The following is a 12,744-nucleotide window of genomic DNA, read 5'->3' as shown; positions in this document are numbered from 1 at the left end:
CTCTCTCTCTCTCTCTCTCTCTCTCTCTCTCTCTCTCTCTCTTTCTCTCTATCACTCTCTCAAGCTCGCTCTTCCCTTTTTCCTGTTTATTTATTTTTCTCTCCTCTGACTTACTTTTAACCCTCCTAAGATTCGACCGTAGCCGTAGGAAAACTCGTTCGGTTGCCAGGGCATCGTCACACCCCGAACGATCGAAGCATCCTTCCGTAAGAATCTCTTCGTAGAAAGGCGAGCGAGGCTCTTAACGACAGAGTTGCGATCGAACGACCATTTTTGTGCTCGTTGATACATATTTTTCTCTGTATGTATTCTTATATATACGTACACACTTTTACACACACACATTTATATATATATATATATGTATATAGAAAGAGAGAGAGAGAGAGAGAGAGAGAGAGAGAGAGAGAGAGAGAGAGAGAAAGTATATATCGATACGCGGAGCGTAATATTTTTCATTTTTTTTTCTTTCTTTCTTTTTTCTCCCTCTTCGTTTTATTTTCTTTTTTATTTTCTTGTATTTTTTTTTTTCTTTCATTTTTTTTCCCTTTGTCCTTCCTTTTCTATTCGCTTGCCAGGAATTATTTTCCACAGGGAAAAGAAAAAATATCCTTAGGATTTTTACATAGAACAGATAATTCCTCGTTCATCCTTTTTTTCGTAGAGCAGAAAAATCCGAAGTTCGAAAAGTAATCTTGTAACGCGGAAAACTTTTCGAAATTGGATCATCCGCGATACTTATTTTCTACTACGCCGTAGCTCGTTCAATTACTTGGCCTATTCGGCATAAAGTGTAACGTAGTACCGAGTTATACAAACATCTTCGCTTTTTTTCTTTCTTTCTTTTTTCTTTTTCTTTCTTTTTTATTACGTCTGTACGTATTAACACAGTGCTTGATTTTTCAAATTATCGCTCGTAGAATATCATCTTCTAAAGTCGTATCTTCGATTCTTTAGAGAATTATAAAAAAAAGAGAAAGAGGGATAGAGAGAGAGAGAAAGTGGGATAAAGAGAGAGAGAGAGAGAGAGAGAGAGAGAAATATCGTATTTCTTTCTCTCTTTTTCAGTCTCCCTCTCTTTCTCTTGCTTTAAGCAATTGATGTATTTGTCAGATGCAAGGAATAAACTCGAAAAATATCTCAAAAATATCTCGTCGAGTTCGACGTAGTTTCTCTCTCTCTCTCTCTCTCTCTCTCTTTTTTTCTTTCTTTCTGATGTCGGTAGTAAAGGCCCTTATCGAGACTCTGCAAAAGCACAAGGCGCGAATTCACATCCTAGAACCGATCAAGCGTAATTCCTCATAATTGGTAACATTCAACCCTCCTACTTTTTCTTCTCTCTCTTTCTCTCTCTCTCTCTCTCTCTCTCTCTCTCTATGTATCTATCTATCTATCTATCTACCTATCTATCTATCTATCTATCTATCTTTTTCTCCTTCGTTTTTCTTCGTTATGTTTGCCCGGAGATTCTCACCGGCGTTACCATGGGACCGGATACCATTGCTGCTACTGCTGCTTCTGATGCCATATTGCTCATGCTCTGCTATATTGGTTCGACTTCGTTACTCTTCTTTCCGATTTCTTGCGTAATCGAAACGCGTCTCGTTGATTCGTCATTTCATTGGAAGACCATCGTCCGTTTAATACGGTGATAATAATACCGTCTGTGCTAATGATCTTCCTTCGTCGTTCGTACGGCTTCATTTTGCTATCTATTTCGTAAGAAAATAAGCAGACGAGCGAGAACCATCGAGTTTGAGTGTAGCAACGCTCTCGAGCGTGAAAATATCGTGAAAATTCTTCTTAAGATATCGTTTCTTCGATGGAGAGTAATACAGTTAATTAAGATCGTTAATCCTTGCCAACGAAAATGTTCTGTTTATTTCTTTTTTCTTTTTATTTATTTTATCCTTTTTTTTTTTTAATACTTTTTTCGTTCAAATTTAACCTATCTATTTATAGGTAGGGATAAGAAGATGCTATGATATTTGAGTAAAATGTAAAAATGTTCTTTGGAAGATTATTATTATTATTATTATTATTATTATTATTATTATCATCATCATCATCATCATCATCATCATTATTATTTTTAGGAAAATTAGTAAACATTTTTTTGGCATTTTCCTTGTTAAATAAATGACACGCCTTGAGCCGATTTCTAACACCATCGAAGTAATGAGATGACGAATTCTTAGAAACCCTCTTGCCTTTCTCCCTCTCCCTCCTTCTCTCTCTCTCTTTTTCTCTCTCTCTTTTCCTCTCTTTCGAGCATCCCTTTGGATCACTCTTTGCGAAAAGGTGAAGGAGGGTAGCCAATGTGCACCGAGCTGGAAATGGATGATCTCTGCAAGTTAATTTGTAACTTGAGCATTCCGTCGGTAGGTGGAAGCTATCGTGAAAGTCACTGGGATGGTTTCTATGGTTGCATGAGAAGAGGGTGCAAGAGAAAGAGATAGTTAGGTGTGGGGAAAGGTACACGGTATCTCACGGGCTTGTTTGTTGCGCTAATGCCTAATTAGCGGGATGTTATAGCGTCAGGACAACAAGAAAGTCGTCTAGTTTCCGTTGTTTTCAACACTTTCGTGCCACGATCCGGCCACCTTTCAACTATCCACCGTGAAAATTTCTTTCCTCCGGTTATCTTTCTTCTATATTTTAGTATATACGTATCTATGTATCTCGCTTCTTTCTTTTTTCCTTTCATTTATTTATTTATTTATTTATTTATTTATTTATTTATTTATTTATTATTTATCTATTATTTATTTATTATATCTTAATCTTCTTCCTCCATATTCTCCTTTTATATTCTTTGATATAAGTTTGTCTAGAGATATTAATCTGATATTTTAAAGTATGTGAAAAACTTTACCCTTACTTCTTTGTTCTTTTTCTTCCTTTTCTTTTTTTTTTTTTGTTGGTACAATTAATAACGCGTATAATTGGATACTTAGCGTAATCAGGTAACAGGCAAATAATTAGAATATATCCTTATAATAATTTTGTAGTTTTCAATTAGATTAAATTTTATCCATCGAACGATAGGTATGTAAACGATCGGTTAAATATTTCATAAATCGTTATATTAAAGTAAATCATCTTTTTATTGGCGATCGATGCTATTGTAATAAGATCGATCAAGGATTACTTTAACAGATAGAACGACGATGTTCTATATCGAAATTGATCGGTTAGATTCAAAAAGATTCGCAGTCGATTCTCGAGATGGGTCTCCAGCTTCTCAACACCACCATCAACCTCCACCTCCTCCAATACTTCTTCCTCCTCCTCCTCCTCTTCCTCTTATGGTCCTCGGATGTTCCGTGCCAATATCCGGCGATCTCTTAAACTTTAATTCAGTTCTCGTTCGAAGGCCACGATTCTCGTACGAAGTCTATGCTACGACATCGGCAAAAGCATGGCTTTATATCGTCTGGCCGGTACTATCGAACGAACATAAGCATTTTCACGGTACTACATATCGGATAAAATCGTTCTCAGCTTGTAATATTTATTAATCGTCTAGATATGTTGAAAGAAAAAAATCCTTTTTTTTTTTTTTTCCTATTCACGATATGCAATCCAAAAAAGATTAAGTTGAATGAAATTATAAAAAAGAATGACATTTGATTCGTCCGAAAAAAACAATAATTATTTCTTTTTCTTTTTGTTTTTTTTGCTCGAATTGCTCGCATCGATGTTACTGATCAAAATGTTAAACCTCCTGTCACAATCTGTTATCTGTTACTTTTTTCATTTTTCTCTTTTATGACACGCGTAGAAAGAACTTACTATTTGTCGAAAATTTCGTGCTAATTAAAAAGAAATAATAATGTATTTTAAATTCGAAAGATATTTAATAGAATATACGAATCTCTTAACGGATGTGGATCTTATGGATCTTTTAAATCATTCTTAAAGAAGATCGTAGAAGATTGCAAATTGAAAATTGATGATCTCTGTACTTTTCGTATATATCAATAATTTTTATGAACCTGTGAAAATGATAATTTTGATAACGATAAATGCAACATAGATTGTACGATAAAAATACACACACTTCCTATTTCTTTCTTTTTTATTTTTTATGTATACAAGAATCTCGTTCATCTTTTCGATACACACATACAAGCGCACAAAAGTGATCATTCGTTGGATATATCGTAACATATCGAGGCATTACAATCACGTACCGTTCGTTGGACTTATACGAGGGAGAGCATCTCTTCTCGTAGCGTTTCTTTCCAAGAAAATGGCTTCCCCACCTGGCCCTCGAAATCCGTTGAGCGTGATAAAATGATCTCTTTCCATGGTCTCGAGTTAGGATCATTAATCATGTTATTCCAGCAACGCTTGGGACGTAGACTCGAAAGAGTGTTAGAAAGAGTGAGACAGGTTTCCTACTGCTACTGTTGCTACTGTGTTCTGTCTGTAAGTGAAAAGAGAAAGAGAAAGCTTTCGAAAGCTTGGGTCTCTCTTATTGTACACTTGGCAGCTTTATCCGCGCTTTAATGCGTATCCACTGCATTACGACGCTTATGTACATGTGAGACTTGTCATAATAAATGATAATAAAAATAACAATATATATATATATATATATATATATATGACAATAATAATAATATTAATAATAATAATATCGAATAGAAAAAAGTCGTTGTTTATATTCCGCTCGAGTTTGTCTCATGGATTATGGGTGCTTTTTTATATTGTAAGTAAGTATATACATTATTATACACACAACGTCCGGCTTACGTGCATGTTATGTGTGGACCACGATAATACACCCGAGACTACAATACCGAAGTAGTGTGAATCCTTTATTTTCATTGGACAAACCTATATAGAGTGTTTCTTCGTTTTTAGATCGTGGATGATTCTCTCTCTCTCTCTCTCTCTCTTTCTCTCTCTTTCTCTCTCTGTCTGTCTGTCTTTTTCGTTTCTTCATCTTCTTTTTCCCCCTGTCTCTTTCGATATTTCGCATTTCTTGCCTTTCGAGACTCTTTCATATTCAACACGCGTGTAAAGGATTTTGCATTCGTTGGCTGGCGTACGATAGAGTAGTGAAGGATCGGGTAGGCATAATTATCTTATGAAAGAGCGAAAAGCTCGCACGGTTCTTCTTTACGTGAGTGACATTCTTTAAAAGTTTCGTTCGTCCGTAGAAAAAAACATTTACCAGTGAACTGCCTGGGATAACTTGAATCGAAAATTATTTCTTTCAATTTTTTCCCTCCTTTTCTCCTCTCGTTTCATTTATTTTATTTCATTTTATTTTATTTTATTTTATTTTATTTTAGTTTTTATTTTATTTGTCTTTAATTTTTCTGTACTCATTATCCTCTGAAAAAGAAATAGATATAGAAAATCTTTATCGAGTTAGGGAAAAGACGTACATCATGTGTATTTATATACATACATACGTGCATATATACATACATACATACATACCTATATCATACATACATATAATATATATATATATATGTATGTATGTATGTATGTATGTATGTATGTATGTATGTATAAACTATCTTTGCCATTTTATATGAAAATTTATTTTAAAAATACTCGATGCGATCACTCTCGAACGTTACACTAAAGATGGACGCTCGAATGAACGAAGAAACGGCCATCGAACACACTGGATATCCTGTAAATACATTATCCAGATTTGCCGTATAGCTCTTGTGAGTCGGGCAATCTGCGATATCCTAGCAAGCTCGATATCACGTGTTCGACTCCCACGATCCTCTCTTTATCTCTCTTTATCTCTCTCTCTCTATCTCTCTCTCTATCTCTATCTATCTCTATCTCTCTCTTACTCTCCGTCTGTTTCATTCGTCCCTTTCCCTATTCTCAGTTGGCACCAAACCATCCTTCGATCTTTTCTTTCTCTCACACTCATATCCGTATCACGCAAAACTCCGTCGCGTATTTATTCGGCCCGCTCGCTCTTCGGCACTCGACCGTAACTATTCTACGGTCCTTCAGCGCCTTCTGTCCATCGTTCACAATATTATTTCATTTTCCGCAAGGCTACCACGAGATAAGAGAGACTACCGTGAAAAAGGAGGATAGAAGAGAAGATTGAAGGTGGGCGTGGGTGGATAGGAAGATAAGACAAGAGAAGACAATCTAACCTCCGTCATTTCTTCAAACGCGTTAACTCATTCTCATCAATTCACTTTTATCGAACCATACTCGGTAATATAAAAAAAAAAAAAAACTTCGCCAAGATCATTCATCCATTCTTAATAATTAATAAGATCGCTTTGTTTCAAATAGAAAAAAAATAATTACTCTCGGTAGTGTTAGAATCTCCAAGAAAAAATCAACGATATTCATCTATCTATCCATCTATCTATCGATCGATATCGTCAATGATTCACGATTATCAAAAAGCTATTCGTGTAGTTCGTCGATATTTTTTTCCGGGGGTAATACCAAGTCCTCCCGTTGAATGAGCGCTTCTAGAATACACACATGTACACAAGCATACTCACTCGAGAACGCGCGCGAGCGAGCGGTCGCTCGTGTACACATATAACAAGCGAGAGTAAACACACATGAAAAAGAAGGACGCACATTTCCGTCAGGAGTTTCGCTTCATCCTGCTAGGTTGGGGCCGTTCTTGGAGTGGTCAGAAGAGTTGAAAGAGAGAGAAAGAACTCCCTCTCTCTCCCTCTCTCTCTCTCTCTTTCTCTCTTTCTCTCTTTCTCTCTTTCTCTCTACTGTGAAGAAAGAAGAGAATTGTTTGCACCTCCTTCCTTCTCTCCTCCATCTAGCCTCTTTACTTCGTTCGTTCTTTCCTTCCTTCCTTCCTTCCTTCCTTCCTTCCTTCCTTCCTTCTTTCTTTCCTTCTTTCTTTCTTTTTTTCTCTCTTTCTCTCTCTTTCTTTCTCCCTGGTCATGTCGTCCCGACGATGCCCCGCGGGACCCCGCCGTCCCGTCGCGACCGAAGCTCAGATTGCTTTTATACCGTGGATTGATTGACAATATACTTACGTTAGGCGAGTGGACCGTACAGTTATGGAGACGGCCATCTACCCTCTACCCTCCCACATCCCTTATCCTCACTTACTTCCTCTTGTTCCAATCTAAACGCGACCCTCTTTCCAGTACCGGGACATCGCTGCGGGACGCTCGTTCCACCTTTCTTCCTCTTTTCTCTCTCTCTCTCTCTCTCTCTCTCTCTCTCTCTCTCTTTCTGTCTCTTTCTCTCCTTCTCTTTTTCCAACCAGAATAAACCATTATCAGGAAAATTTCTGGATGCAAGGGAAAATGTTCCTGCCACGATATGCCGTGCCCTGTGGACTCGGCCGATACCGACAAAGCTTTTATCGTGTTATATACGCTATTACCCGATATATACATACATATGTATATGTATATGTTACGTATATGTATATGTGTATATATATATGCGTGTGTTTGTGCGCGGGAGTACGTCGTTTTAACTCCGCGCTCCATGAGTGTTCACTTTTTCCTCTGTTATTCTTTCTTTCTTTCTTTCTTTCTTCTTTCTTTCTTTCTTTTTCCTTTCTCTTCCTCATTTTACCTTTTCATTTTTTCTTTCCTCTCTCTTTCTTTTTTTCATTCATACCTGTCGGAGACTCGATTCACCAATTGTTTTTCATTATTACTTTGTAGTTCAATCTTTTCTACATATCTCTTATGTATACACATACGCACACATATATGTATATAGGAAAATAATTATTGGACATAATCGTACGAGATCTTTCGTTATTTGATAAAACAAAGTCGGAAAGTAATCTTTGGAATTTCATGATAAAAGACAGAGGGAGAAAGAGAGACAGAGAAAGTATTTGAGAGAGATAGAGAGAGAGTGTTGATACCGTTGAGGCTTTAGTAGTGATAGTACGCTTGTGGTAGTACCATTCAATGAATTCAGAATGCGTTTGGAGAGTCTCCTTCTGGCTCTTTACCCTCTCCTCTACCCTCCCCATTCCCAGAAAAGACGTATGAATCGTCGTCGGATGGTTGCGCTTGGCTCAACGTGGGACACTTTAGAGCTTATGTCCTCGGAATACGTAACGCCGGATTTCGAGGATATTCTTTCTTCTTTCCTTTTCCTTTCCTTTCTTTCTCTCTCCTATCTATCTATCTATCTATCTATCTATCTATCTATCTATCTATCTATCTATCTATCTATCTATCTATCTATCTATCTATCTATCTATTTATCTATATATAGCTAACTCACTTCGCCAGAACTTTTTATCGATATAACTTATCTTTGAAAATCTAATCTTCTGCGAACTAACGGCCTGAGAGATCCTCGAAAAGAATTTTCGGTGCACCGTATGAAAATCGCCTGTTCGATTTAAAGAAACCAGGCATCCTTAACGTTTCTCTCTCTCTTTCTCCTTCTCTCTCTCTCTCTCTCTCTCTCTCTCTCTTTCTTTCTTATAGACGATCCTCAATGTATATTGAAATATTTGAGAAATATTCGATGGAATTCATTGGATTCTCAAAAGGGGTAGAGAAAGAGGAGGGCAAGGGGCTTAGCAAGGAGCTGGCTTTCGAAATTCCTTAGCTCAGGCGATATGATAATAATGTTTCGTACGAGCTATTAAATGATGAAAATCGAGTTTTCAGATCTTTTTCTATAAGATGAGTTTGCGGATATGTCGATGGTATGTATGGTGATCGTCCATTTTTAAGTAAAATTTTAGAAACCAATGAGCATACCTATTTTGTATTTTTGTTTCTTTTTTCTTTTTTCTTTTTCTTTTTCTTTTCTCTTTCTTTTTTTCTTTTTTTTTTTTTTTTCTTTCGCAAAACTTTTCTAGAAAGGAATTTGAGAACGTCTGAAACTTGAGTTTCGATGTATGAAAGGGCTTGAGGATTTCCGATGATGGCTCTCTCTCTCTCTCTCTCTGTGTGTGTGTGTGTGTGTGTGTTAGAACGTGTGCGCGTAACGGGGAATTACTTGTTCGAAACGGCGCGAAGTGTGGAATTTCACTCTTGAAGTTTTCAACGACGGCACTTAACGCGATTCCTTTCGATTGCACGAAGTTAGGTAATACCGAGACAACTGGCTTAGGAGTAGCATTAGTTTCGAAGATAGATTAAGTCTTTATCGTTGTGAAAATTCCATCCGTACTTGCTATATTTGCTTCCGGAAAAGTTACATCCGAACAATCGCGTCATGAGATTCTTCGTCTCTCTTTCTCCATATTTATATGTGTATCTCTCTGTGTGTATGCTTGTGTGCGTAGAAGAGGACGATGGAATATAAACAAAAAAAAATAAATAAATAAAAAATAAAAGGAATAAAAGAATCTACAAAAAATGAAATAATAAAAAATAAAAAAAATTATAATAAAAGTATATAATTGTATACATATTTTTTTATTTCTTTTATATTTTATATATTTTTTTTTTGACTTCCACGATCTTTCGCAAGGACGTGAGGAACTCATTTGCAGAAGCGACTCGATAAGTATCTACTCTTGTTTTTTTTTTCTTTTCCTTTCTTCCCCGTAGAATTCTTTTTTTTTTCTTTTTCTTCTTTTTTTCTACCTTTTCTACGAAGAAGAAACTATGAAATTAAAGTGGAGTCTAGGAATAGACGTATACTCTAGGAAATTAGCCGTCCTAGTCGTCAAGGAGGTACACACGAAGGACTATCGTGTCCTTCCTTTCTATACACCCTTAGAACGTACGACCCAGATCGACTTTCTTTTTGCTTCGCTTAAGAGCACATCGACGTTGGCTTAGACTCCACCCTGATCCGCAAATATTGGCCATACCGTAACAGCGCGTCGTAAAAATCACTTGATTATAATCCCTCCATCCTTATCGCATCCAGAACGAGAGAGAAAGAGAGGAAGAGAGAGATAGATAGAGAGAGAAAGTGAGAGAGTAAGAAAGATAGAGTAACTCAGTTTTTTCGACAACGAATAAGCTATCAGAATTTTTCTTCTTTTTTTTTTTAATGTTTATTTTTTAATATTTTATCGAGAGTAATATCTTGTACGTATCTCTCGATATTACTTTTATTTAAATCGTAAGATTTTTTTGACAAAAATTATTATTCTCTATTATCCGTTTTGATCTCTTATCTCTCTCTCTCTCTCTCTCTCTCTCTCTCTCTCTCTCTCTCTCTCTCTCTCTCTCTTTTTCTGTGTCTTTCTTTTTTTCTAGCATTGAATTTTTCTCTATAATTAATTTATTTCGAGGTTGACACCGAAGCTGTCCTCACACGGATCCGTGTGATATATGTCAGGTCTGAAACGTCGAGTTTCGTTGGTGCAAGGTGCCAATACGCCGATACACCATCGACCCCATTTTCTTCTACGAAATGAAAGTAATTTATTGTCCTTTTTACGAGCTCTTTCTATATCTACCATGGAATACCAAGGGGATAAGAATAGAGCAAGCCATCGTTGTGGTTTATCACGTTAAAAAAGGCACCACGTATTTACGTACACGTACATGTACATAAATACATACATACATACATACATAAATAAATACGTACATATAAAAAGATATTTATTATTCTCGTCGATTTTTTATTTCTTTTCGATCGTAAGTAAATTTCGCTTTTGGAGTAATACGATTAAGAAACATTAGAAACGAATAGTATGTTTACTATGGGGGATAAAAGTGGGGCCAGGTGAGTGGGTGGGAGGTGATAGGGGGTGGTGGTGGTGAGTCCTCACGAAATAGCGTAAAGAAGTAATTCAGTTAAGAAGAGATTAAGAGATAAAGCGTTTCTGCGTTTTATTTACCATAAAGCCCGTGCTGGATTAATCCTTGGCGCGATGAGAAAGATAAGTTTTATGTGTTTTCCGGATATAAGATCGGAAAGTTTGTCGATTGCGTCGAAGGAATTTTTTAATTATCCTCCATTTAATCCTGCGATCGTCTCGAGAACATTTTCTTCTTCTTTTTCTTTTCTTCGTTTTTTCTTTTTCTCTGTTTTTCTTTTTTTTGTAATTTTTTTATGTTTTCTTTTTTTATTTTTTTAAATCTCATCTCGAGACAAAACAGCAAAGACTAAAATGAAAGTTATGAAAATATTAATATTTTAATCACCGTTTATTCCTATTTTAAATCATCATCATCATCATCATCATTATTATTATTATTATTATCATCATCGATATCATCGATAAAATTTGTGGTTTTGCTTATAGACCTAAACAATTTCTTTTCTAATTATTTCCTCTCTGTTTTCTTTTTTTCAGATTCTTCTATCTATATCATTTCTCCTTCTACGCGTATCACTATCGATTTAACGGACAGTACAGTAGCCTGGCATTGGTGACATCTTGGCTGTTCATACAGGTAAAACGGTATATTTCTATTTAAATAAACGTATCATTGATATTTCGGTATCACGTATGACGTTTAGCGACTCGATACGACGCTATGACTACGAGCTAATCGATTGATCTCGTATCTGTTATATATTAACCATTTGTGCCCAAAGCTAGTAATCGACGTTACGTCGTCGTTACATATCGACGTATATATTTTTATTGTCGTAGCTACGCGACGACAAAGACGACCATTTTTGTCTTTTTTATGTTCAACCAAAAGGTAAGTTATGCTTAGGCAAAAAAATATTGCAGAGCTTTGTACGCGTTAGGTCATATTAAATCGTCGGATAGGTTATATTAAATAAATTTGATTGGAGCATGAGAAGAGATCAAAATATAAAGAAGAAACAATAAAGAGAGTGATTGAAAGAGCGAGCGTGAAAGAGCCAGACAGAGAGACTGAAATAGAGATAGATAGATAGATACATAGAGATAGAGAAAAAAAGAGTGATAAAGATAGCGAAAGAGGTTGGTAGGGCCGAACGAAGGACAGAAGTATCAACGCAAGATGAGGCAGAGTGAAGGAACGAATTATTGGTGGAAAGGGTAACGCGAACGCGAAGAACGTGAGTGAGTGGGACGAGAAGGTAGTAGGAGTGGATTGGGTTAGGGTGGAGTGGGGTTGGGTGGTATGGAGTGGGGTGGGGTGGGGTGGGTTGGGATACAGCGTGGAGGGAACGAGTGAGTAGGTGCTGGGTTGGATGGTGAGGAAGAAGGAGGGGAAAGGAGGCGGTGGAGAAGGGGGGATACTTTGCGAGAGAGGCCATTCGTCGATGGTGGGAGTCTGCGATTGACAGCGGCGGCAGGACGAAGAGCGTGGTCGCAGTTCTATAGCCTAGAGCCTCGCTATCGTTCAAACGTAAGTTACGTAAACGCAAGCGGTACAATGCTCCTGACAGCTCGATCGATGGAAGTAATTTAATGCGTACCTCGTGGCAGCAGGCGAGCGCGGTGTACATTTGTACACGCAAGGAAGAAGGACATCCCCGAAGGATTTACTTACGCGTCACCGCGTCAGCTCTCTACACTTAGGATACTTATCGGAAGGACACTAACTCAAATCGTCGCTAACTCGATAACTGTCGTTATCGTCATGATCTTCATTGTCGTCGTTATTATATTAGGAATATCTCCTATTTAATCTTGGAAATAGTTTGGTCTATGTTAAACTTTTGTTAAACTTTCTATCGAAAGTATTTTTCGTTGAGTTTATACGGTTATAGGTTAGATCTTTTTTTTTTTTTTTTTTTTCTTTTCATAGGACGATACGATCGTCCTCGAGTCATTGAGTAGGAGAAAGTTGTAGGAAATAGAGGGATTTTTTTTTCTTCTTATCTTTCTTTTCTTTTTTGCTTGATACTTCATTTTTTTTATTTTTT

At 36.8% G+C, this 12,744-nt stretch overlaps 1 protein-coding gene across 3 annotated transcripts in view; it reads left to right on the top strand.

The window, feature by feature from the left end:
- The window catches only part of LOC122629672 (membralin), a 56,476-nt gene that overhangs the window by 35,915 nt on the left and 7,817 nt on the right, over positions 1 to 12,744 (top strand). For all 3 annotated transcript variants that reach the window (XM_043813370.1, XM_043813369.1, XM_043813371.1), the window contains exon 11: positions 11,231 to 11,330. In XM_043813370.1, coding sequence (XP_043669305.1) covers positions 11,231 to 11,330 — 100 coding nt within the window. The remainder of the gene's footprint in view (positions 1 to 11,230; positions 11,331 to 12,744) is intronic.

Source organism: Vespula pensylvanica, chromosome 5 (genome assembly GCF_014466175.1).
Source record: "Vespula pensylvanica isolate Volc-1 chromosome 5, ASM1446617v1, whole genome shotgun sequence".
Classification (NCBI taxonomy): Eukaryota; Metazoa; Arthropoda; class Insecta; order Hymenoptera; family Vespidae; genus Vespula; species Vespula pensylvanica.
Note: the sequence above shows the minus strand (reverse complement) of the source record. Positions and strands in the feature narration are given on the sequence as shown.